This window comes from Phodopus roborovskii, unplaced genomic scaffold (genome assembly GCF_943737965.1).
Source record: "Phodopus roborovskii unplaced genomic scaffold, PHOROB, whole genome shotgun sequence".
Lineage (NCBI taxonomy): Eukaryota > Metazoa > Chordata > Mammalia > Rodentia > Cricetidae > Phodopus > Phodopus roborovskii.
The window spans coordinates 22,194,326-22,221,213 of NW_026126563.1; the positions used below are offsets into that span (position 1 = coordinate 22,194,326).

Below are 26,888 nucleotides of genomic sequence, written 5' to 3' on the forward strand. Positions count from 1 at the left end.
GGTTTTACTGAGCAGAACCGGAATCCAGATGCAGCGAGGGAGGACAAGTCCAGGCTACAGAAACCTACAGAGACAGCTGACCTGAGCTAATGGGACCCCAGACTGATAGCTGGGAATCCAGCATGGGGCTGACTCAGACCCCCTGAACATGGGTCTCACCTAGAAGGTCTAAGGGACCTCGGACAGTGGAACCAGGATGTATCCCTGGTGCACAAAAGGACTTTGGGAGCACATTCCCCATGGAGGAATACTCCCTTAACCTAGAGGCAGGAGGGAAGGACTAGCCCCTACTCCAAATGACTTGACAGATTTTGATGACCCCCTCCTGGAAGGCATTACCCTACATGTGGAATGGTGGGGGGAGGGGCGGGTGGTTAGGAGGTAGGGGAAGGTGGGAGAGAGGGAAGAAGAGAGGGAGGGAGAGGGAACTGTGATTGATATGTAAAATAAAAATAAAAATAAAAAAGAAAGAAATTGAAGGGTTTTAGGGGGGATGGAAAGGGAAAAGTACCAAACAACTTAGATCTCAATATAATATTGCCATATTTACACTCGAACTATGAATTTGTAAAAGTTGCATTTTCACCACTTATACAGCTACGTGCTTGGCATCTAGACAAGAATTCTGATGTGGCTTTTGTACATCATCAGTGACTGAGGGATAGATATCAAGGTGACCATGCAAATGCACATTCACTATGCTGTACTTCATAGGATAAGTCCAGGAGTTTTATAAGGATATATGACTACACCTTGGAGTCATAAGTAATAGACTTAAAGGGTGAGTAACAAATGATGTTAGAGAGGGAAAATCAGGTGAAAGAAATTCAGAAGGCTTAATTTACAGCAGGGGAGTGAGGAAATGATGCTATTTTTTTCTTTTTTCTTTTTCTTTTTCTTTTTTATTTTTTTCTTTTCCTAACAGCAGTTACAAGAACACAAAAGAAAATTCATTGGTTACACAATCTGGCCAGACTTGACTTGACTCTTGCTTTGTTTTGTTTGTCTTTGTTTCAATTTGAAAGACAACTTTGCTTTGGGAATCAGCTGAAACATTAGAAAAGCTTTCCTGTTACAATTTTATGGTAAAGATCTGGCTTGTCTCCTCTCAAAACAGCAACAGTTACAACAGCATCTTTTTGAAATCCTACGAGTTTTCTGCCTTCTCTGTCTTTTTACACCTTACATTTCTCCCACTAGGAGCTCTCTGTATTTTTAATGATAGCCTCTTAAGTCAGACAAATATCATAATAAAAGACAGAATTTGTGAAGTCTGGGAGCACAGTGGGCTGCTTCTGTCATCCATGTTTTGAGGCTCTTAATTGGAAACAAGAGGCCTCATATTTTTTGTCGTATTGTACCACAGACTAATTTAGATAAATGATTCTGGTTGTGTAGGAATAGAGGTTGTATGGAAATAAAACTACCTTGGTTCATTTCAGTTTCAAATGTCATTACACACTGAAGTTATGCTCATTTCTATTTATCTTCATTCCCATTACCAAGGGAATCCAAGTTAGCATTTTCTTTTGCAGATAGTATAGAAATAAGTAAAATTGTGGTACAGTCAACTTTCAAATGAGGGACATTAATAGAGATCAAGAACAATGCTTCAAATGATAAAAGATGTGTCAAGCCATTGAGATCACACTTCAATGCAAAGCATTTGTTCTCACAGGAAAAGATTACTCTCAACCTTGATCAGAGAAATCTGTCTTTGCAGTGAACAGTGGGAAATGAAGAGACCCATTGCTGCAAAGACACAAAGAAAAAGGCACAGTTGAGGACTGAGGTCTAAGCATGGCATTCCTACCACCCATTACGGCTAGGGAGCAGTGTGATGGCTGGGGAAAGACTGAGAATTGAAACTGGGATTTTGTGGATGTTAACCATCACTGCGCAAACTGTTTTATCCCACCCCATCTCCTTTTTAAAATAGACATGTAATATGAAGTCAAATACATTACCTTTTTAATTTTAAAGGCTGTATTATTAATGTATTTACCTTTTATAGTATCAATAACTAAGAACTTTCCAGTTTGGAGCCACACCTCCACCCTACATCATGTGACCGGGGTGGGAAGGACTCGATCAAACTCAGCCCAGCGTTTCTAGACCTGGCCTGCAAGAGGACTCCCGAAATACCTCTGCACCAACTGGGAGACCACCACCAGAGGAGAGTCAAATAATCAAGAATCACTGGATTCTATATCAAGCATTTAACTCTTTGATTCTTTTGAGATGTGTGTCATTCAAATGCAAGCAATTCCAAAAGCATGAGCAAATATGAGCTGGGTCTAGGCATCACCCACTGTTGACAGATCATTATTGATGTTAACCTACTAGTTGAAGAGTCATGTGGCTTCTGTTTGTTGTTCCATTCCTTGTGTTTTTAGTAAAATTATGTATATTCCATCAAGTTCCCAGTCCCTCAAGTTCTCCAACTCACAAATCTTTGAACTACTGAGTCATTGTTGACAAACCATACCTTATAACATTAGAGGCAGAATGAATCACTACTTGGGAGAAAATGCTCTTATTCTACTGGAATTTTTTTTTCCTAAGATAAAACAGCAATCACTCAATTGCATAACAGTACTGCTAGTTACTGAAGCTGTGACAGTATAGAGAGACAAACATTGTGTTTTCAAACAGCCTTGGTTTCACCCCACTGTCACTGGCTAGTGCTCGTAACAGTATAATGCATTTTCTTCTTTCAGGTTTAACAAATATACCATCCCAAATTAACACACACAATTCGACATATTATAAAGACTCACCACTACTAGAAGTGTCATTCAGGTTTAACAGTCCTCCTCCTAGCCCTCGGTAACTGTGGTAACTGTAGGTCCCATTGCCATTGATGTACAATACCTCCTGTGAGCCTGGGACAGTAGATGTTGAGTAGGTGGCCTGGGCTGCCTCGGGCTTGCACTGTTTGTCAGCAGAAGTAGCTTCATCCTGCAGTAAAACAGCATCCCGTCAGTGTGTTATTTCTGTGCTACCTCACCTGGCACACTCTCAAAGCCAGCCTCACGGTTGCAGTGGGCAAGAAAATCCCACTGAGTGAACATATTTTCTCCATCTTTGCTAAATAGTAATAGTATCAATAGCAAGGCAACAATGTGGAAGGCTTTAGATGGAAAACTTGACAATTTCCAACTAAATTTAAAATGTTAGAGAGTGCTGCTTCTCACTACCAAGAGGGGGAAGTTGCCTACAGGATCAATGACAAGTGAATGGACAGAGAAAACAAGGGACACATATGTAGTGGAGTTCTATTCACCCTTGAAAAAGGAATCCCTCACATGTACTATAAAACCAATGGAGCCCAAGGACATCGGTTAATTGAACAAGTGTGCTCTAATAAAGCAGATTCTGCATGGGAGGCGGCTGAGAAGTCAAAGGCAGAGTGGTGAGGTACAATGGTGGTCCACAGATTTTTATGTAGTCAGGCTGGGGAACAGGGTTATATCATACAGAGAAGTAGGAGCATGGACTAGCATCTATGGTTAGTATTGTTCACTTCCTCTCTTCTTCCTTTTTTGTTTCCTCCTCATATCCATTCCTATTTCTTCCTTTTCTCATCCCCATTCTATTTTTATTTTATAGTTTAAAAACATGAAGGGTGCTTTTTTGTTTGTTTGTTTGTTTGTTTGTTTTTTTTGTATTTAGTATTGTCTCTACACTAGGCCTATTTCTGTTATGACAGGAGCCTGACAAAGGCCTTAGCAAACGACTGTATCCATCAGGTGTTTGTTTTTGGCCTTTATGTTTGTATGCACATTCACCATCATCCATGAGACTACCTTTACACCAGGGAAAAATGTTGAGTTGTAAGGGAATAAAAAATTAACATTGTAATGAATGGTATATTTTCAATAATAAAATGACTGAATTTCTGTTTAGTTATGAGTTTATGAAGTCTAAGATGTACGACATGAATAGTTTAATTTCACTGCCTTATACATTATTTATATGTCTTCTGACTTCATCCTTCTCTTCAGTCTTCCATGTTGAGAATGACCTTCTGTGAGCAAGGCAAGCTCTTTACCACCAAGCCACATCCCTAGCCTTCTTTCATTTTCAACAAGAAATATTTCTAAACATAGATTTCTAATGAATTTTAGTAGTGAATTTTTTATAATTAAGGGTGTTTTGCATGGCTTCAAGTTAGTATAAAGTAGACGTTGAGTAGACTGCATAATTGTCAGATCTTTTCCAGGAGATACAGATGGTAAACAGGGAATAAAGGTTGTTCTGCAGCTGAGCTACACTATATTGATATCTCATCTTTCATATAATGAAAACTTGGCATGATTCTGTTCTCAGGTAGGGTGATGTACTCATCTCAAATGAGCTGTTCCGCTCAGCCAAATGTAAATGGCACATGATCTACAGCTTTTATCTTTATTTCCAGTATGTTTCTAAGAGGGAACTTGAAACTTGATGACTTCCCAATCTTAATATCTAAATGGTACAGTGATACCAATGACTGACTTTCAAAGTAAAAAATGAGAAGAGAGACAAATGGAAAAGAAAATATTACATGAAAATGTATTTGAATTTTGTTGTAATTTATTTACTAAGTATGATTATTTCTAAAAGTAATAAAAGCAGTGCTTCTGAAACTTGTCTAATGCAAAATCATGAGCTGATCTAAATTGATACACAGTTAGAATGTTGGGTTTCAACTTCAAAGGTTGCCATTTGAACCATGACACTCTTGGAGGTCATATTACTTTCGAATGCCATTTTTCTGGGAGAAACTGTCATGCAGTCGAGCAAAGTCCAAGACAGAACCAGGATCTGCTACTGCTGTCAGTTGGCAGGCTTGGTTCACTAATTTTAACTTCCTACCAATGAAAAAGCCCCCAGAGAAGTTGAGTTTCAGACTGGTTCTCTGTAGAAAAGAATGTGGGATCACGAGACCCACCTTTGATAACTGAGATTTTTAAGTACTTCTCTATTAGATAGGCAAATACTAGTTTGGTATTTAAGGTGAATTTGCAATTACCCATCCTAAGCAAGCTTAAATACGTTGGGATAGTGAAGATGTTGTATCCAGAAATCCATTGCTGTTGGAAGTATGAGTCATAACAAACAGGACTCAGGTAATCAGGCTGATGATAGTGATGTTGTTAACAAGACTCACCAACCAATCAAATGACCATTGTGGGAAAAACTAGATTTGACAGGGGTGATGGCAATAATCAAGTCATATCCTGCTGTAACTCATACTTGATTCATCAGTCCCTCCAGTGAAACAGTTTCCTGTGAGGGTGTGCAAGCACCTCTTTATGGGCATAGCACTATCTATATTCCATTTGTAATAAAAATAATTGACTTGAAATTCAAAACTGAATATCTAAGTGATGCTAACATTTTTATTTTGTGAGTGAGGACTTTAGCCATTTTAGATTTGGGGTTTTAAAAAATCATTTCAAGTTTTGGACATTCAACAAATATACTATGTAAATGTAAAAAATACCAAACACTATAATATATGATACACTGGTCCCAAGCAGTTTATCCTACATATACTCAACCTGTTTACATCGATTCCTTCAAATTAATATAGGTATGGCATATATCCCCTTAGCTTGAATTTATTAAAGGATGAATAGATGATGTTTACATGATGCAGAAGTTGGTTGTTGAATTCTGCCAAAGGTCCTTTTGTTATGAGCCTGGTTCCCATGGTGAAGTTACTGAGAGCAGGTGCAGCTCTCAGGAGTGCAGTCTTTAAGGTCCCTGGGGACAGAACTCTTATTGGATGGTGGGATCCTAGCCACCCTTCCCATGCTACTCTTTTGCTTTATGGTTCAGGATATAAATGATTTTGTAAATGTTTCACTTTTTCTTGTTTTCTCAGCCCTTGACACCCAGGTAATCCTGTCATATGTCTAAAACAACATAGATTCTTGGTTAGATGCTTGCAAATCCCAAAGTGTGAGTTAAATAAACTTATAACTATCTCTGGGATATTGTTATAGAAATACAAAGCAAGTAATAAAAACACTAAGATAAATTTTTCATGCATACACCTATTATTTCTAAAAGTATTATATTCTTAAAATGGTCTCTATGTAACTTGTATAGTTTTTAGGGAAGACATCTGAGAGTCTCCCTAAGGTTGTGAGTTATGGGAAACTGACATGTGCCATACCACATCTTTTCTAAGAGTCATAGCTTTATTTCCCTGTGAACTCACCAAATGACTGCATCAAAGCATTATGAATATGACTCAGGTCTAAAATATTCCCGCTGCAAAGACATATCTATTGAAGTCTCAAAGGGCATCACAATAGTCTCTGTTCTCAGGGTCCTTGTGAGGGTCAGCCTCAGGTTTACCATTCCTATGGTGTAAGTAATATGGGCATCTAGTTTCAGAGAAGTGACGGCTCTCCTCGGATACAGTGGTCTCTCATGTCTTGTTTAAAGTGACAGGAAGATTTACTCACATGAAAGGGTTTTGTTATGTAAAAGGGGAGACATTATTCCTGCAATATATTCTTATGTATTCTTTGTATGGTAGAATCAATTTGTATTATTAAGTGTACTAATTTTAAAATTTGACTCTTTCTTTATTAACTGCTATTCCGAACTGCTGTAGCTGTACTGGGAAGGCAGAAAATTAATTCCATTAATAATAATCAATGCCAACTTTCTAGGGATTATTTATATTCAAACTCATATGTGCATTATTAGCGTTCTGGAAGTCCACTATACCTAGAGAAATAAAAACACCTTTGCCAATAAAATATGTTCTGCAGCATCTTTTGGACAAAGGTTTAATGAGAGATAATTCATGTTTTTATCTTAGGGAATAATCATTTTCAAAGAGAGCTGATTTTAATGACATTAAAAGGTACATCTGTCCTGGAATCATGTTTTACTTTTGTCATCATCTTCCAGTAATTAATATTTTAATAAGCGCTCACAACTTTCATAATTACCAATTCAACGTGAGTGCCTACAAAGGCTGTTTTCAAAAGGGGGACATATTAACATGCTACAAAGCTTCATATCTATATAGTGAAATACATTTAGTTCTACAAGAACATGAATGACCCTTTTCATTAGAAATATTTCAAAATTTATAATACATAAAAATAAGGATCAACAATTGAATGACCATGAGCTGTGGTCTAGACAATTCACATATCCCCCCCTTTCTCTCTCTGTTTCTCTTACACATATGGCTTTGAAAAAAATATTCAACAGAATAAAGAAGTATTTTTGTTTCCTTTCATAATTAGACTCTGGCCCCACCTATTTATATCTCCCTCCTACCCTCACGGTGAATATACATTTGCATTTTGTGTGGGAATGGGCTTATAAGAGAATGGGCAATTGCTTGTCCAAGGATGGCAAGACTAGGGTGGATTGGGGAAGGGACTTTACTTTCAGCTATGAGTCCATCATGTGTCCTTTGAGGTTCTTTGAGTTCCACTCCCAGAAACTGATCAGAGTCACACTGAGGTCTACAGTTGTGTTTCTGGTTCCTTGATTGCCCACACGGATGGAGTCCTGATCCCATGAGACACATAGGATATTTTCACTCAATACCTTCCACAAACAAATTCTCTCTTTAACTGAAAGTCTTGATAACATCTTGATTTTAGATTTTATGACATTTATATTTCTATATTTACCAACCATTCTTTATTTTGGTGACAACTTTGTCTATAAAGACATGCAGGGTTAGGAATAGGTTTTTCCGCTAGTCTTCCCTGCCTCTCTGGTCTCAGTTCTGTGCCAGCCCCAAATAACACAGAGACACTGCATTAGATATAATTCTGTTGGCCAGTAACTAGTTTCTCATTGGCTAGCTCTGTCTTAAATATTAACCCATTTCTATTAATCTAAGTATTTCCACATGGTCTCATCTTATCAGGGAGAGGGCCCTGCATTCTACTCTCTCTGTCCTCTATGTTGAATCTCCTCCCTGTTTCTTCCTCTCTCCTACTAGTCTCCTAGTCCAGCCTATCTTGTTTTCCTATTGGTCAACAGAACTTTATTCATTAACCAATACAAGAAACATATTTTCAGAACAACATCTCCCATCAAAGCAGATTACAACCAGTTAAATTTTGGGTGGCGTCAGTATCAGTCATGTCCAATCAGTGTTCCCTTGTCACTTTTTTTTAAACAGCACCAGGAAATTTGCAAAACACTTCTCCTACCTAGAACATGGAATCATATTTTTAGGACATCATGAGGAGTGTAAAGAGTAAGTCATTATTGATTCACCTTTTCAAGGTGAAGAACCTTGAATTAAGCCATAAAGGATACCTTTGCTATAAAACAGTAAACATGTAGACAAAATGCAGGTTTTAGTTTGCTCCAATTTTCTATAAGCTGGCTGCAGATTTTTAGTGTTCCTTCATGTTCTTTTCAGTTTATATGGTAGAACATTTTTTTTAAGATAAGATCCATATTTTTAAATTCCTCCCTTAATTTCTGGGTACAAATGGGGCTAACAAGTATGATTCGGTCTATGTCCAACCCCCCGGAAATACATCTCCTTTCTAAAATCTTCTCTTATCCCATTTAAGAGCTTTTCAGAAATAAATACATTGCTAAACATTTCCATGGAGGATGACAGAGAACCAGAACATTATTGAAAATGGTGTTCGACCAACAAGAAGCCATCTTCCTTGTCAGTGCCTAAACATATTATGTGGGATGATGGGAGGTCTTTGATGACATCAACTAAGCACATGCTCCTTAGAGGCTCTCACCCTGGCTGGTCAACAATCAGAAATTGATTTCTTGCATGCACTTAGAAGGATTCCATGTTCTTTCCTCCACTTGAGTGCTATAAATGGTTAAGATGCCAAGATTGCAAACATCCTCCCCAATTAACACAGACAGACACTACGAAAAGCCACATTTGGATGAACTCCCCATCAGGTGATAACAAATAAGTTTTGATTGTATTTATTCCTGATTAAAAAAAAACTGAACTCTTAGGAGGATAGCTATGTCCAGAGGTTCACCAAAGCCTTTTTTTTTGTTTGACATGTTTTATGTAGAGTTATTTAACACACTAACATGTATGATTTCTTGAGCAATATGGTTCTATCCCTTGTATAAATATAGAGACTAATAAAGCTGCATTAAGAGAATGGAGGTAGCATGAGTGTATGTGAGGGCTGGGAGGAAAGGAATAGGAAGCTGTCAATCAAAGAGTGCAACATTTCAAGTAAGAGGAATCAGTTTTGAGATATAGCTGGAAATAGAGTGGTGATACTATATTTTATACTTCAAAGTAATCAACTTTCAAGCATCTCATCATAATAAATGATGGGGAAGTGAGGCAATGGCTATGCCCATTCACTTGATTGAATCACTTTGTACTATGAAGGTTTATAAAACATCAAATTGTACATGTGGAATGTTTATAAGTATTTCCCAAATAAAATAAAAATAAAAAGTTCCTGATGATAGCCATTCTGAGTGGTTGGAATGGAATATCATAGCAGTTTTAATTTCCATTTTCTTAATGCCTAAGGATGCTGGACACTTTTGAATCTATTTATCAGCCATTGTACTTCTTTTTATTTAAACTATTTTAGTTTATTGCTCAATATGTTGAATGGTATTTTTGTATTTTATTGTTTTCACTTCTTTACATATTTTAGATATTAACTACCATGAACATAAAAAAGAAGTACTGACGACAGAATAGTATAACTAAAGAGGTGCTAAGGAGATGGGGAGAATGTGGGAGGACATATACCCAACCCATTCGTGCAGAAAATGCCATATGGAGATCTGTTACTTTGTATGCTTATTAAATTGTATACTAACTTGTAGATCATGCAGTTAAGGGCATATTTTGCTTTACATATAAATGATAGGCTTGTAGAAAATATACAAAACAAGAACTAAAAGTCAAAGTTAATAGCAATGATTTTTGAAATGTGTGCATACGTATATGTGTTTGTGCCTGTGCGTGTGTGGTCTGTGCACACATATGTGTGTGTGTTAAAGAAAGGTTTAAGTCTCATTGGATTCAAAACTATAAAATAAATACATTAGCGCAAACAGCAACCAACTTATAGTGGATGCCTGGCTCTGAAGAAGAATCTAGTAATGTGCATAGTCTCCAACAGGAAAGAGTCTCCTCTATGCAATGCACATGAAGTTTGATTGTTAGCAGTTTTCATGTTACAATTTGTTCATTAGCTATTGATTGAAAGTCCCTGCACTTACATTAGCAAATTTTGTTCCATAGGACAGTACTTGTTATTTTGGTAAAAGTCAAGATTTTAAGACAAATCATTTGAGATTCCAAGAAAGACTGCAAGTCATTTAGCCAATAGTTTTGTGGGTCACGTGCAGAATTTCTCATCACAGAGAAATCTTTCAGTAACAGTGAGTATTTTTAAAATTAATCTTCACTACACTTTAGGGATAAGAAGTGATTTATCCTATTAGTGTAGTATGTTTTCTTTATTAGAATTTATTGTATGAAAGCCTCAAAATATCTATGAAGTCATCATTTTATCTAAAGCTGGATTTTACTGATTGAATCCTTTTTTCGGCCAGGGAGATGGCTGAGGAGATAATGGATCTCTCGTGTATGACTTATTTTTCATAGCAGTTATTAAGTGTGACACTGAGAATTCTTACTACTGACAAGAAAAACTGATTCAGGGATCAAATACTAGTAAAAACACAAAACTTAGAGATGATGGAAAATGTGAAATCTTTTATCTTTTGTTTTTCCTAAACAGTTAAGAAATCCTGACTAGTGAAGTTATTTGAGCTCTAATGGTGTGAAGTAATCATTGATAGTTTTAAAATTAGAGACAGGTATGCTAGCATGCTTGAGTAAGCAGAATGGAACACAGTCCCTCCTAACGTCTCTCTCAGAATGGTAAACATACTTCCATGGGGATTTTGTATCTTGAAAGAGCCATGTAACTAAGATCTTATTTTCTACAATTAGAAAGAAAGTTCATAGATTATTGTAATTTAAACTAGGTATAAAAATCACCCATCCATCTTTGGCACTTTGAGTATATTAATTATGAAGCAGTCAAACTAAGGTAATTAGAAAATCATCAATACAGCAAAGCCTGAATCACTGAGGGATACTGATTTTTATACTAATGTAAAATTAAATTTTAAAAGGAACATGCATGAGAAGCCACAGATTGATCTAAAAATAAATAATCTGTTGATGAATTTAAGCCCACTGTTTAAGCTTGAGTATGCATTACTCAAGTAGACATTAAGACCTGTGTTCTTTGCTAATGCTACTGCTTTAATGGTATTGTTTCCTTTTTTTTACTTAAAGGTTATAGGAAGAGTCTCACTTAGTAATTGGCTATAATTGTAGTACATTAAAGTTTTAATATTATAATTAGAACATAAATGTTACAATTACCATATTGCTCAATGTGTAAGATGTACAATTAATAGTTTTATTTCCATTTACAACAAACTCATTTGTCAAAAATGGTAATTTTAAGGAATACTTTGTTATAATTTTTATATACATATACACATGAAACTAATAAATCTTCATAAGCTAATTGAATTTGGAAAGCAGTTCTTGCCCCTTAACATTCTGAATTATATACTCTATTTTACTAGGAATAATAAGCGACTCTTTTCCTTCCATTTTGATTTTCTAGAATTTTCTTTTCTCTATAATCCCCTTTCAAAGGTGCAACTGTTCCTTTTCCAGCATGGACTGATTTCCAGCAAGGATCTCTAAATCTAAGTCCGTGAAAATTGCTCAGCCCTCCATTTTGCACTACCTGCAGGACATAGCTACATGAAGACCCTATGAATACCTTACCAGACAGTATGTCTGACCAATTTTCCAGGCATAATTTGTTCTGCTTTCTGAATTCTTTCACTTGACTAATGAAACCTCCATCTCCATCTGGTCTTCTGTTCTAGAGACCCATCTCCTACCTAACAGCATCTTTTAAAATCTCCTATCTACAATCCAGGATATTTTTTGATGATCTTATCTGCTTTCAACACACTTAATACTGATCCAGGAAAGAGTATGGACAAGCATTTGGAAGTTCAGGGAGAAGCCTTGCTGGGGAATGTATGTGTGTGTTTTTTTTTTTTTTTTTTTTTTTTAAATAAGGATTACATTGTGAATAAATTTTAAATGTGTTAAACTACAGAGTAAAAGAAAAACCTCCACAAACAAGGCCAGGGGTCAGAAAACTCTAGGTTGAGAATAAGAGAACACACTACATGCAGAAGGAGTTACAAGACCTTGTGAGAAAATGAATGTTCTGTTCTACAAATCAAGGTCAGTATAAAGTATTGGTCAGACAAAAATAGCAGTCCTTGCCAAATGGAGTTAAGATGATCATCAGATCAGCAACCTTACAAAGGTAAAATTCATTTGCGACCCTGAAGGCAGAGTAGCTTGTAGGTGAGGTGGGCACAGAAACCTGCATCATTTCAAAGCAGATTCTAAGGACTGAATTAGCCAACAATTAAGACAATGCCATGACAAAGAGGATACGGGTAAGCCTTGGGAACTGCGGCAAAGGCGGATGTGATCACGTGTGGGATTTCCTCTTTTCACTTTCTTCTGATGGGGATGGAAGTGCAATAAGATTTGTGGACGCCGAAAGGAAGAACGCAACAGAAGGAGAATAAGTGATGATTGAGGGTAGACAGAGGCGGGGAATTGCTGGAGTGTATGAGCTGTAGGAGTGCCATCTCTACTGAGATCCCAACGAGTTCACCTTTGATGAGAGACCGCGAAGTCATAGCTTAAATGGATATATGCTAATGTACTAAGGAGAAGAGAAACTGCTTCGTGACATGAACAGAGACAGGGTCTGCTTGAAAGAATGGATGACACAGGGTGAGAAATCAAGCTAAATTAAAGGCATTGTGGTGGTTTGAACGAAAACGACTCCCAAAGGGAGTGGTACTATTAAGAGGTGTGGTCTTTCTGGAGAAAGTGTGTCACGGTGGGGGTGGGATATGAGGTCTTCTATGCTCAAGCCATGCCCAGTGTCACAGTTAACTCCCTGATGCCTGCAGATCAACACGCAGAACACTCTTCTCCTTCTCCAGCACCATGCCTGCCTGCAAGCCACCATGTCCTGCAATGATGATAATGGACTAAACCTATGAAACTGTAAGCCACTGAAATAAAATGTTTTCCTTTATAAGAATTGCTGTGGCCACAGTGTCTCTTCACAGCAATCGGAACTCTGACTAAGGCATCTACACAAAAGAGGCTGGGAGCCAGCCAGGGACACACCCTTCCTGGTGAGGGAACCACTTCTAGGTGTGAGCCCTGAGGTAGGTGCTGGGCTTACGCTCACACATTCCTGCTATGTTCAAAAGTTAAGTGGGAGGGAAAAGAGAAAGAAGACTTTCCAAAGTTATACAGGAAGAAACAGACTTCTGTGAGATGAAGCACATTTTTCAATATTGTCCAACATAGAGTTGTAATAGATGGGTATAGTAGGGATCTACTTATTGCCAAAGACACACTTATACTCTCGCTGAAGACTACAGACTTATAGCATGAGCATCTGCACTGAGCTGGAAGGATACATTGGGATGACTTTATGTCCAGATAGAGAGCTGCTGCAACAGAAAAAAAAAACTTTACAAATTCTCGGGGTTCTACACCCCCTCTTTTCTGATTAATAAAAGTTTACATGGTTCCTCCTTCATATTCCAGGCTCGGAAATAATCCATCACCGAAAAGACTTTTGTATGAACCCACTCACTTCCAGTCTCACCATCCTGGCCTCCCATTCACAATCTTCATTCCTGATGGAGCACAGAGCCCACTGAGGACTCAGCTTTAGTCCTAATGTATGTGTGTGTCCCCAGGCAAGGCCTGCACAGGATTTTTGTTAAATTACATTGAAGATGCCAAGCAGGACACATATTCAAACCCTGAAGCTTTGGGACTGGCCTTTCTCCACCAGGGGCCAGTTGTCCACCACTGAAACACCTTTGATCAAGCCTTCCACTCTGGCAGAGAGTGCCAGGAGCATTGTTAGACAGAGTTAGGGTAGGTCAAGGAACATCCATATCCAAAGCAGACCTTATACACTAGTTTGCTCAAGCTTAAGCTAATTTTGTGACACACAAAATAAAAAAAAAAAAATAAATAAAAAAAAAACCAAAATCAATAGGACTGGGAGCTGTGACTCATGGGTAGCATTTATTCATACCTGATATGTAGAGGGGGCCCTGAGTTCTAGCTCCAGCATGGTAGAAACAAAAACCACAGGAACACAACAAGATAATTAAAATAAAAACTGAAGAAGAAAGATTTGAGTCCCACAATTTTAATAGTATTGTTTTAATGTAAAACAATATACCAGTGGAATTAAATTTAAATAAATAAGTTTAAAACTAGCCTCTTTTTATGCTTCTTTAGTAAACAAAATAGTATAAATTGAGCTAAAATTAAAGCTTATTTAGGCATTTCTAGGATTACATATATCTAGTTTTAAATATACCTTCCACCCAATGTCTCCAGAAAAATATTCAAATTGTTCCTTTTTTTTAACTTTCAAATCTTATGAACTGCTTTACACGATAGGTTGAAGTCCAAATATTACCAATTCTAAAAATGGCCCTTAAAATTAAAATGAGAGATAATGGAGCTTCACAAATCATATCTGTGATTTCAGCATGTCTTCTCTTCAGAATTTGCATTGCTGGGATTGGTTGTTTCTTGCAACCCAGGCATTCTGCAGGAGACAGATTTCCTGATAAGGAGTTTTCTTTTCCTTTTTATTCACTTTTGTTCCCAAATCATTAAGGTGATTAATATTTTTAATTCCTCCAAGGCTAATTTATGCAAATATGCTGCAACTCCTCTCCCAGCCTGCCCTTGCATTTTGTGAACCATTTGCAAATGAATACTGCAAAGCAGTTGGGAGCATGGTCATTGCAGTGAGCTGCATGTGAGGGCACTCCATTTTTCTCAGGTGCCTGGTCTAAGCTAGGATACAAGGCCAGGCCAGCCCCCACTCACACGTTATTTTTGTTTGTTTGTTTATTTATTTGTATTTTTTTTTGTCCCAGGTTTTAAGGCACTATGCTATCTGCCCTCCAAGATGCTATTGAATGGGGCTTTATTGGTCTCTGAAAAATTCTAATAGCAGTAGTCTAAGTTGCTGTGTAGATTTTGCAAACAACTAGAAAAACGATCTGAACAAGTTAAAGTCTAGAGGAAACTAATGGAAACCCAAGGAAAACTATGAACATCGCTACAGAGCCTGCACCTTCAGCGCTTGGGGTCACAGCCCTTGTTTCTCTTACTGGGTTTTGATGTGTGTTTGGCTGTTCCCTTGGGTGGAGGCCGAGGCTGACTATATGAGTATGCCTCAGTTGCTTTGCACCTTATTCACTGGGACATGAGATGATGCAGAAATCATGGAGGGGTGCTGCTTACGACCTTGTTCTCCCTGACTTGTTCAAACTACTTTCTAATAGGACCCAGGATCACCAGCCCAGGATGGCACCACCCACCATGGGCTGGACCCTCTTGCACCACTCACTAATTAAGAATATGCCCTCCAGGCTTGCTGCAACAGGATCTTATGGCCTGTCACTGGGCCCAGAACTCTCCCTGTGTCTACTCTGAAGCTCCACCTCTGCTTTCTGAGCACTGGCACTTCAGGGCCACCACAGCCACTCCACTTGTACTCTGGGTTCTTGGTATCTCAGCCCCGCACATAACACTTGCATGGACAGGGCTTTACCATCTGAGCCTAATCCTTGACACCTATATTTTCTTAAATTTACTATTTGAGAATTTCATACAGAATGAAAATGTTTTGATGAAATCCCACCACAACCCCCAACATATCCACCCATCAATTTTATCTCTCAATTTCATGGTTTATTTATTTTTTGTCCTTTTGATTTTTATGCACCAAGAGTTCTTAGTGCTCCTAGTTTGTGTGCAGATACAGAGCCTTCCAACAGAACATGGTTCCATCAGCAGCTCTCCTAGAAGCCAAAAGCTATCAAGCAAGATCCCAGGCCAGGTACAAGTTGTGTCCCTTTGAGGTCTTACAGACTCCTACCCCAAATAATACAAGCTATTGCTATTGCCCTTGGTTACCCTCAGAACTCGAAGGTAAGATCCTATCAGTGAAGACACAACACATGCTTGTGTCACAAGACATGGAGATATCAACCCGGCCCTGTCCCTGCCAGTTGCATTTAAAGAGTGAATACAGTTTTTGTCCCTGGAGATGTACTTTTTAATCTTATCCACAGTGACAGCCTAATGGGGTACATGCATATTTGTCATATTAAAGAATGAACAAGACCACCCACCCACCCAGTGTGGCATTAAGGGATGTAAAATAGTTACCACGCCCAGTGTTCCTTCTATCTATGTTTTTCAATTTTCACTTTAAATTATTTGGCTCTGTTGTGTTCCTGATTTCTAGCATTTTTTATTTTGAAAAAAAAAAAAAAGTTCATTTTTTGTTAGTTTGTCTATACTATGAGTGGGAGGACAGAAAAGGGAGGAGAGAGTTATTAGTCTCTTGCTAGTAACACTTACACAGTTTTGATAATACATAAATGATTGCATTGACTCTCTCTCTCTCTAGCCTTCATGTATAAAAGCCCAAAGATAATTTGTAAATATTTTCCCTATTGAAAGAAGTTGGAAGTGAATTATATTTTGCATGCATAGTCCAACATTAGAAATTTAGAATTTTGATAATAACTTTACATTGCATATGTGTGAATACTTTATACATACCCTTAAGTAGCTACCTTTGTGTATGGTTTTCAGATAACAGACTACACATACAGTATACAAATAGATACATGTATATATTTCCAAAAGAACAAAGTAAATGAAAATGGTGTATGGACACATTATATATTGTTTTGTTAGAAGGTCATATTTCAAGAATGAAAATATTTCTTTTTTAACTGCTTTGTTTAAAAATACTTACTTTTCAAGGAGCTTTGCATTGGAGGCACAATGTCTACTCATAGTGTACATGCTGCTAGTCTTTCAAGGGCACAAAATTATCATTGCTTTTAAAAGTGGCTCTTTTATAAATGTTATTTGAAGCATTTGATCAGAGCTGAAGATGATGGCTGGCATGAACCTTCATCTCCATCCTTGTATATTGATGCTCTAATGTGCTGCATTTGGTGTGGAACATCCTCCACAGCTTGCAGTAGTACTTATATCACACTGCTGTATTCATTCTGCTGCTATGACAACTATCCAGGGGCAAATGTCAGGTCAGCTCCCTGCATCTGCACCTCCCTCTAATTGCTTTGTCAGAAACCTAATAGCTGCCTTCTTTGTCTTGCAGAGCAGTGAAAAGCAACAGTGGCCAAGAACTGAAGTTAAGGCATTCTTTGTCTGCTCCATGCCCATACCCTTGGTTCCTCCCATACTGTATTTGTGATTTTTCCCCCTAGTTGGTGCTAAAGTGATATTTAGTAGGTTGGTTCCTGGCATTTGAAACTACATCGATATGGACAACTAACTGGCTTTGGCATTCTTAATGTTAGTGGACACTTTGTGGAAAGTCTCTTTTCATCCCTAAGACTTACTAGTTGCTGTACCCGATGTTGCTGACACATAATTATTATTAAATATCTATCCTCATTCTCATATGAAACTGGGTGTGTTTGGGAGTGAGAGTGGAAAAAAAAAAAAAGCAAGACAGTCTTAATCCCACAGAATGATAAAAGTCATGGGGTCACACACTATTTAGAGGAACACCTGGAAGCCATTATAGTGTAGCTGGACACATGTCAAGTACTAAAATACACTGTGCTCAGAGTTATTCCTGTACAGTGAGGTAGAAGGGGACTTCATCGTGTGTAACAGTGCTTCAAGCAGGGAGTGCACCGTGCAGCAGATACACTCTGAGGGGAATAGATAATAAAGGGTAGGTGAGGGGCAGGGCATGCACAGAGTTGGAAAGAAAATGGATTTGCTGAAGGAAGAGTTAGTTAAGCCCCACACTCAAACACCTTCAATCTACACTAGAGAAGAGAGAAACCAGGCACAGCCAGGAGGCACTTTGGTTTGAGTTGTGAATAACAATAGCAATAGTGTGGCTATTATTCTGTGTCTGATAAACCCAAATACAGGAATATCCATGAACACAACTTGAACTCTCAATGTAAGTATGATGCTGTGTGAGGCCATGCCTCTTCGTGGTCATGATTTATTTTGTTTTTGATTTTTTTGTTTGTTTTGATATTTTTCCTGTTCATTGAAAATGATACTGAAATTGAGGACTATAGATTTAAGTCTGGACCTGGGCATATGAAATTCTTGACAGATATGGCTACTGGAATTTAAATCTACAGTAAGTGGTAGTTCGATGTAAATAAGTACAGAAAGGGTCTTGCATTTGAGAAACTGACTCAAGATGGAACAGACAACAGGGCAGTCTCAAGAATAACTTGAGAGGCTCATTGGACTTCGCAAACTGGGTTTATAGGCAATAAGTAATGGTATGAAGAAGCAACTGAATTAAACTAATAATGGCCTTTGGAGTTCTGCTCTCATGGTAATATTCAAATTCTTGCATGCTGAGCTGAAATTCATGAGGCATTCTGATCTTCATTATTCAGAACATTGGTCCCAAATCAAAAGCAGGGTGAATCTTCTGCACTGGATCTGCCCTTCGTTATCCTTCTAAAGGAAAACTATGTTTCTAATAACATAAGCAACGGATCTTTGAGAAGGTAGGGAAAAGAGAAAGAAGGGAGGAAGGATGAAAGGAAAAGGGAGAAGGCAAAAGATGGGAAACATAAGCTGAAAGCTATGCCTTTTACAAATGTTATTTTCATTAAAAAGTTGGTTTTGATTTTATATATAAGTATGTAGTTATTTTGATGTTGTTATTGTCATTATTATATGTTGCTAATGACTGAAGCATGTGGCATGCAGCCGATGCGTGCCCATGGTACGTGTGATGTGTGAGTGAGCACATGCAGGTGCCATGCAGGCGCCTGGTCACTGCGCTTTATACTCCATGTGAGCTGGCCCAAGCTACAGGTGGATTCTCCCATCCCTACCACACATCTCACTTTAGGTGCTACGGGATTACAGTTGTGTTCCAGGATACCCACATCAGTTCTGAGGATCAAACTCAGCTTGTCAAAGATCACATAGTAAATGCTTTTGTTTTTTATATCAATAACCCCCCAGGCCCTGTAATATACATTGTCATACTTTAAATGCCTTATAAAAGGGGACCACTCTTCTGAAAACACATGTTCGAGATCTCTGAGTTGCAGAGTCCTTTCTTGCATGCCCACATAGACTAACAGGACATCTCCACACTCCCACTTCCTGTTATTCATTTTCTAAGGGCTTCAATCAGGCTACCTTACTCTTCTGCCTTCTCAGCTACCCCAGCTGAAATCAGCCTCTCTGTCCTCTCTTCTGCTGTACACTATTCAAAATAACTATCTAGACAAAAGAAAGATATCACTAGAGAAAAAGTTTTATGTCTTCTTACTTGAGTTATTTGAGAGTTTTCTTTTCTTTTAAACATGTAAAGTTTTTGCTCACATTGAGATAATTTATCACTTAGGTTTAACATTTAGCTGCAGCCCACTTTCATATTTGACGTCTGGTCTTTATCCAGAAATCAGAACTATTTCATCTATTAAATGACACTTAGATTTTTTTGGGGGGTGGAGGGGTAATGGGTTTTCGAGACAGGATTTCCCTGTGTAGCTTTGGATCTAGAACTGGATCTTGTAGTGCAGGCTTGCCTCAAACTCAGATCCTCCTGCCTCTGTTTCCCAAGTGCTGGGATTAAAGGTGAGTGCCACTACTGCCTAGCTTAGATTTTCATAAGGGAATTAGAAAACACCAAAGCTAGAGAAGAAGAAATGTTCCAGACCCTACTATGTGCTTCTAGCTGCCAGAATGCTCCACTACATTTTTATAAATAAAAGAGGCCAGAAATTTTACAATAGGAACAGGTAACCCAGGAGCTAGTTGATCTTGAGGAGAAATGACTTGATGTCCCATGCCTGGCTTTATTTCCTGGTGGAGTTGCAGGTAATGATAATATAAAATCTCTTTTCACAGAAGCCTAACATACTGAATTGTGGCTTTCCGTGTCTCCTTCATGGAGTGTGAGCAAGGGCTAAAGCAGGCGCCTTGTGGAAGTGTCCAAGTCAAGTCCCTTTGTTCCTCAAAACATTGCTGACAAGGTGAAGGACACTGAGACTGCCATAAAGATGAACTTTCTGATGTTGGACACTTCAGAAACTTTGGCTGGAGAGACGGCTGAGAGATTTAGAGCACTATGTGCTCTTCCAGAGGTCCTTGGTTCAATTCCCAGCAGCCACACAGTGTCTCACAAACATCTACAGTGAGATCTGGTGCCCTCTACATTGATGCAGGCAGGCAGAACACTACACATAATAAATAAATTTAAAAAAAAAAAGTTTTCTCTAGGAAATCTCAGAAACTTACAATGCACTAGTCAGAAAAGCTTCTGTACAAAGACAACCAGCCTTCTCACACCTTATGAGAGAGAAGAAATCTGCCCGGGAAGAACAATGACTGAAATAGACATCTGTCTGAGAATGCACACCTGCTTTCATCTGCAGCACCTGAGCCTACAGCCAGTGCTCCAGTGGCACACAGTAGGACTAGTAACCATGAAATAAAAGCACCGGAAAGACTGAAAAGGAAAACAATTTTTAACTGGGCCCACTCTTCAGCTCCTTCAAAGCCCCAGCAATGTCCACTCAAGTCTCCAATTAAGACTGCCTGCCTGTAACTGTAGCCCCGGAGGCTGTGATTCTCATTGTACGTACTTCATATATGGTGTCAAGAATCACAAATTCCCTTTCTCTGAAAAATACTATCCAATTTTCTAAGCTTTGATATCCCCCAACTTCATAATAGATGTGTGACTCCAGTACAGTTTTCCCAATAAATGTAATATTGGGCCTTCTCTGTTACTAATGGCCTGTAAAGTATATAAATTAAGAGGAGAGGATGGGAAAATGAATGAACAAATTACAAGATAAAAATGAATTTATTTGTCACAAACCAAATATATCAGATTCATCATGAATCTGCTAAGCCTAAAAATAGCCGCTTTAAAGTAACGTTAACAAAGTGCCTTGTTCACAGAGAAACCAGTCAACCACGTGTTTTTCTGGCTTTGACACAGAAAGCATATTAATATGCTATGCTGAATTTCTGTGTCTGAATTCAATCCACATATTCATCCTCTAGCATGCTGGCTGCCACCTTGCAATTGATAACATCATAAACTAAAGACAAGCCTAAAATTAAAAATACAATTTTCTATTTGAATATGGAGAATTTTCCATGATACCAGGAAATGAAGTAATTGAGTAGGCTAATGATAAAGAAACAAAATAATCAGAAAGCGGGGCATGTGTCCAGTTTCCCGAAGAATTCAGGAAGGTTCCACAAATAAACCAAGTTGCTGCGTTTCCCATTGTCCTACCTGTCCAATACAGAATCAACTTGCTTTACATGTGCCTCTGTGCTTCACACTATTGATGACAGACAGACAGAACAACATTGCTTACCATTTAGACACATATAGATTGGTGTGTATAACGAAAAATGAGTGGAATAATTTATTTTTATTTAAATTAATTTATGTAAGAAAAATGAATTAATGACACTTCAGAAATTCAGTTTCATTTTTGAAAATGATAAAAATATTATTAATTTAATAAAACTATAACAACTGCTTTCTGATATAAATTATCTATAAGGTAGAATAGTAATTTTGCATGTAGCCACATGGAAATAAATTATTAGAAATATTCTGAATTAGTTGAGCTAGACTGTGGTAATAAGTGGCATTTCAATATTCTACAATAAACATTGTAGAAACATCAACAACAAACATGATTTATGGGATTATTTTGTTGCAATTGAACTACCATAATTATTTTAGGCATATATTCCATATTGTAATTAATATGTAGAGACAACCTGGAAAAACACATCATATGGGGCAACTCCACAGTGTGGGAGGAACTCAGCTTCCCCATACTTTTATGGTTAGGCACCCTCTTACACACCTAATTGAAACTCTGTAGACAAGGGGAGTCTCTTTCTTTACCATTTCCCTCTGGCAGGCACTCGGTGTATGCACCATTTCACAGAGCACACCAGATCCTACCAATTGACTTGGCATCCTACCCTGTATCCTACCATTTTTTATCAAACATACCAAGCTGAGGTCGGAGAAATGGCTTAGTTGATGGAGTGCTTGCCATGCAAGCATGCAGACCCAACTTTGATCCCTAGCATCAATGCAAAATGCCAACTATGGTGGCACACACCTGTGTACCCAGTGCTGGAGAAGCAGAGACAGGTGGATTCCAAGGGCTTTCCAGCCAGCCAGTTTAGCCAAATGATGAGCTCCAGGTTCCATGAGGGTCCCTGTCTCAAAAAAAAATATGATGGATAGAAGTTGAGGAAGACATCCTAGGTTAGCCCCTTGCTTCCACACACATGTATATGTATTTTACACACATGTGATACAAATGAACACACACACACACACACACACACACACACACACACTCAGGTTCCCTCATGGAGATTGTTGTTCTAGATATTCAAGGACATTTACTGTTTGGAAATTCTCCTCATGTCAAGAATACATCTGCACGATTATCTGCCTGTCAACATCTCCCTTTTCTCAAAGACTAGCTGAAACAGTATTTCCTCTTGAGGGCCTCCTAAGTGTCCATAGGACTTTCCAGGACTCTACCTTGGTAGCTCACAGCAATTCATCCACAGAGTGTACCATCTGTGCTTCACAGATCTTTAATAAAACAAGGGCTTATTGATGAAAAAATGATGCCTTATCTAGTTTCAAAGTGAGAATTAAAATGGCTGCTTAATACTTTCCAAATTTAAAAATCCACTGTTATAAAATACCAAGTCAGGTCAGGAAAAGCCATGTTAATGGCTTCTAGGGAAACTTTTCTCTCCTTCCTACATTGGCTAACCTTGTCTATCACCCAGTAATGCATATTTGCCAGATAAATAATTTTCATCATCAAGTCCTTACTGAGACAGATAATTTAATATGTATTTTTAAAAAGTAGTAGTTCAAATAAGTAGAAAAACAGAAAGCTTAAAAAAACCTGCCAGTAAAAATAGTTATCATTTATGAACATAAATTGGAATTCATATATGAAGTCTAGCCATTATCTATATAGTGCTGACAGAACAAAAACAGTGCAGTTACTTTGCTCACAAACTGTCAACAGAGTTGTGGTCAGATATATTTCTCTGAAGAATTGGTTTGAAATACCACTGATACTATTTCACTCAACTATTGTGAAATGTGAATGACAATCTCAATTTAAAAAATATAAATGGCAAATACGAATTGCTGTCTGTCATTTTATATGCCATAAAATACATTAATTGCACATATGTCTTTGTTTTACCTTAGTTGAGTAGATCAGGGGCTAGGGTGTTGTGTCTCTATTTCCTCCAAGATTCATACACTCCATACTTCAGGGAAACTCCTCAAGACAGGTAGCAACAAAGCACTCAATAGTTTCAAGAAGTCCTGAACTGACAAGCTCTCCATGCACCTCCTTACCCAAGACTTAACAAGTTTTTTAATGACTACCGAGATGCTCCTGGAAGAAGAGAGCAGAAGAACTATCTATAAAAAACAGGCTGCCTGCAAGAGGCTCAGGCCATTTAAGCCACCTGGAAAGGACCATGTATGATCTGTTGAGCTGCTTTCAGGCTCTGCAGTGCATTCTTGATGTTCAGCTTGCATGATCTGACAGCTACCCTGAGGTGGGCCTTGATGATGCAACTGTTTTTAAGTGGTTTCTGCTCCTGTAATTAACCTTTTACCCATATTCCTGTAAGTGACCTCAATAAAACTCATTGGCTCAACAAGTTGGACTTTGGTGGTATCATATTTTGGTTTGCCATCGATTCTTCATCTGGGGTGGATAGACATTTGTTTTCCCTCCAGGAAAATTCTATCATACAACATAGGAAAACAAGGGAGGACAGAGACTAAGAGCAAGCTGTAAACATTGTGTACTTGGCTGAAACCATTAAATAAGTTTGATTAATAAAAGGTGGAGAATGGGGTATAGAGAGATGGCTCAGGGGTTAGGAGCACTTGCTTCTATTGTGCTGGGCTTGTGCTTAGTTCCTAGCACTCACATGGCAGGTTATAATTGGATAACTCCAGTTTCAGGGCATCCACTGACTCTTCTGGCCTTTATGTTACCAAACATGCTATATACATGTAATAGATTTAGGAAAACACACATACAGGTAAGATATGCAAACATATCTTTAAAATATATTTGTGGGCTGGGAAGTGGTGGCACATGCCTTTAATCGCAGCACACTGGAGGCAAAGGCAGGTGGTTCTATGCCTCAAAATTATATGATATATATGTATACATATATATATATCATATAATATTTTCATATCTTATTTCTTATAAAAATGTGCATGTGGCCATTTCCTAATTCTTGTACAGGAATGAGGATGTTTGCTATCACAAGTCTCTGGATTGGCTTTCTAATTTTCCCAGCACATTTAATTTATAATATAAGCCCATAATGTCAGATCCAAATGTTAGTGAGTTTTCCTATATGGAAAATGCCTGCACTCACATGAGTGGTAGACTAATACTGTCCAGCATCATATAGACCATATGAGTATAGAGATGCTTCAGTTCAAATCTATCAATGCAAATAAGAGCAACACCTCTATGGCCTCTTATTGTCTATGTGATCCAGTCCATGTAAATGTGATAAAAACTTATGGACAGAGCCATCTCAGAAGACTTTTGGGACTGGCATTACCTTGCCACTCTTTCTGCAGCAAATGTTGGACTTTGTGGTGACCCTATTGTATTTAGCAGATGATCAACAGACAGAAGACCCCATAGTAGAAAAGATTTATCAGTTTATACTGGGTGACATTTAAATTGGTCACATTATAAATAATGGCTATAAATGAAACTGAGTCAAAATAAAACTGGAATTGACATTACCATGTGACTTAGCTTCTTGACAGAGATCTAACAGATATGGCCAGACACTTAATTACTTCATCCTCAGCAACATAGCAACAGCAGCCAAACAAGAATAAGAAACAAGAAAGCTAAAGAACTTGGATTATGTTTATCATATGTCACATAATTATGTCCCTTGCAAATCCTATAGAAATTTTTAAAAAGTACAGAAGGAAAATTCATGTGTCACAACATGCACAAAACTATTTGTTCATAGTATGGACAACTAGAGTGTTTGGAGACCCAATTTCAGTCTCTTCAAACTGGGACTACCAGAAAGGGCAGGAGTCATTAGACCTGAGGGTTTATGACTAAGTCCTACAATCAAACCCTATGTGATTCTCTCCACAGAATGGAGAGACTCTCCCCAAACCTTGAGAACAGTGTAGAGCAGGTGCTATTGCCATCATCAAGGTTAAGGGTGGGTTTGTTAGAGCCTAATACACTCCATTCAACATTCTGTGACTATCTCTGCTCCCACATGGTTTTCATAGTCCAGCTAGAGATCTTTGTGTATAGCAAGAGAGAATATTTGGAAAGTTTGGAGGCAAAAACTTAAACTGATTGTTAGGAATAACCGAAGGTTTTAGCATCTGCATTCACATATATATTAGAGTATCTCAGGGTTTTTACCCTGTGTATATCAAATACTATTACATCGGTTCATTTGGAGTGTTACCATCTTTTGGAAAATGTATGTCACTGACCTATCAAAGTTGGCACTTGTACAGGACCAGAGGATTGTTTAGTTTTTGCATTCTCATAAATGTGACAAGCACCTGATGATTTCACCATTCCTTCTAGTGCCCCAATGTCCACACATGTTCACATTAAGAAACTGTTTCATTACTATTACCACTCTACTTTATTACTTAACTTTAAGGCATTGTTAATATGAACATCAGAGGATAATATTCTGTAATTGTGACCACAGTTAATTTATACTAAATTTAATTTTTATATCAGGTTTTAAAAGGAGACATTACAAGGGTATGGATCTTCTATTTATTGAGACTTTTAAGAGCTCCGGGGATTCTTTCCTTTAATAATGCTGCTTCTCAGAAATTACCCTGGAAATAATAGGTAAGATGTTTTCTGTACATGAAAATTGTATTAGGAAAAGTAAAATCTGCCCCTAGTAATTTACAAAAATGAATTTGTGAAGTAATAGGCGGGTTTCCAACAACTCCACAAGATTTATAGTGACAGATGAGGTTCTCAGAATGCAGGTGACATGGAAGTCAAAGTGTAATGCTATTAATATTTGGAAATATTTATCTATAAATTTGTAAGGGTGATATAAAAGCAGAGAGTGAAATGTTCAGTAAACGTTTGTTAATTAATTTCTCAAATTGTCAAAAATGTGTGCTTTATTATTGAAAATACCTTAAAATTTTAAGTCACTATGATCATCAAATTCAAAATGACTGACTTAAAGGAGTCTTCCCAAGAAAGACTGCCACTGGGGAATATTTTCAATGGTTCTAAACATTAGTTGATCCAGTTCTACAAAATATGACAATGTCCTTGGTCATAAGTCTAAGATACCCCAGACAATACTATACCTTTTTGTGTATACACTACTAATATTCATATTAATGAGGATCTCAATGCCTGGCAAATGCCTTGACACAGACATAAATAGATATACATACTCATAGGCTCACCATGTACACACACAGCCTGCATTTCCTGGAACTCACTCTGTAGACCAGGCTGGCCTGGCACTCAGAAAGATCCACCTGCCTCTGTCTCCTGAGTGCTGGGATTAAAGGTGTGTGCCACAACATCCAGCTAGTATGGGGTATTTTAAAAAA

General features: G+C 37.9%; 1 protein-coding gene across 3 annotated transcripts in view; it reads right to left on the bottom strand.

Moving 5' to 3' along the window:
• The window catches only part of Nol4 (nucleolar protein 4), a 274,575-nt gene that overhangs the window by 21,993 nt on the left and 225,694 nt on the right, over positions 1–26,888 (bottom strand). For all 3 annotated transcript variants that reach the window (XM_051202069.1, XM_051202068.1, XM_051202070.1), the window contains one exon: positions 2,781–2,961. In XM_051202069.1, the coding sequence (XP_051058026.1) occupies positions 2,781–2,961 (181 nt within the window). The remainder of the gene's footprint in view (positions 1–2,780; positions 2,962–26,888) is intronic.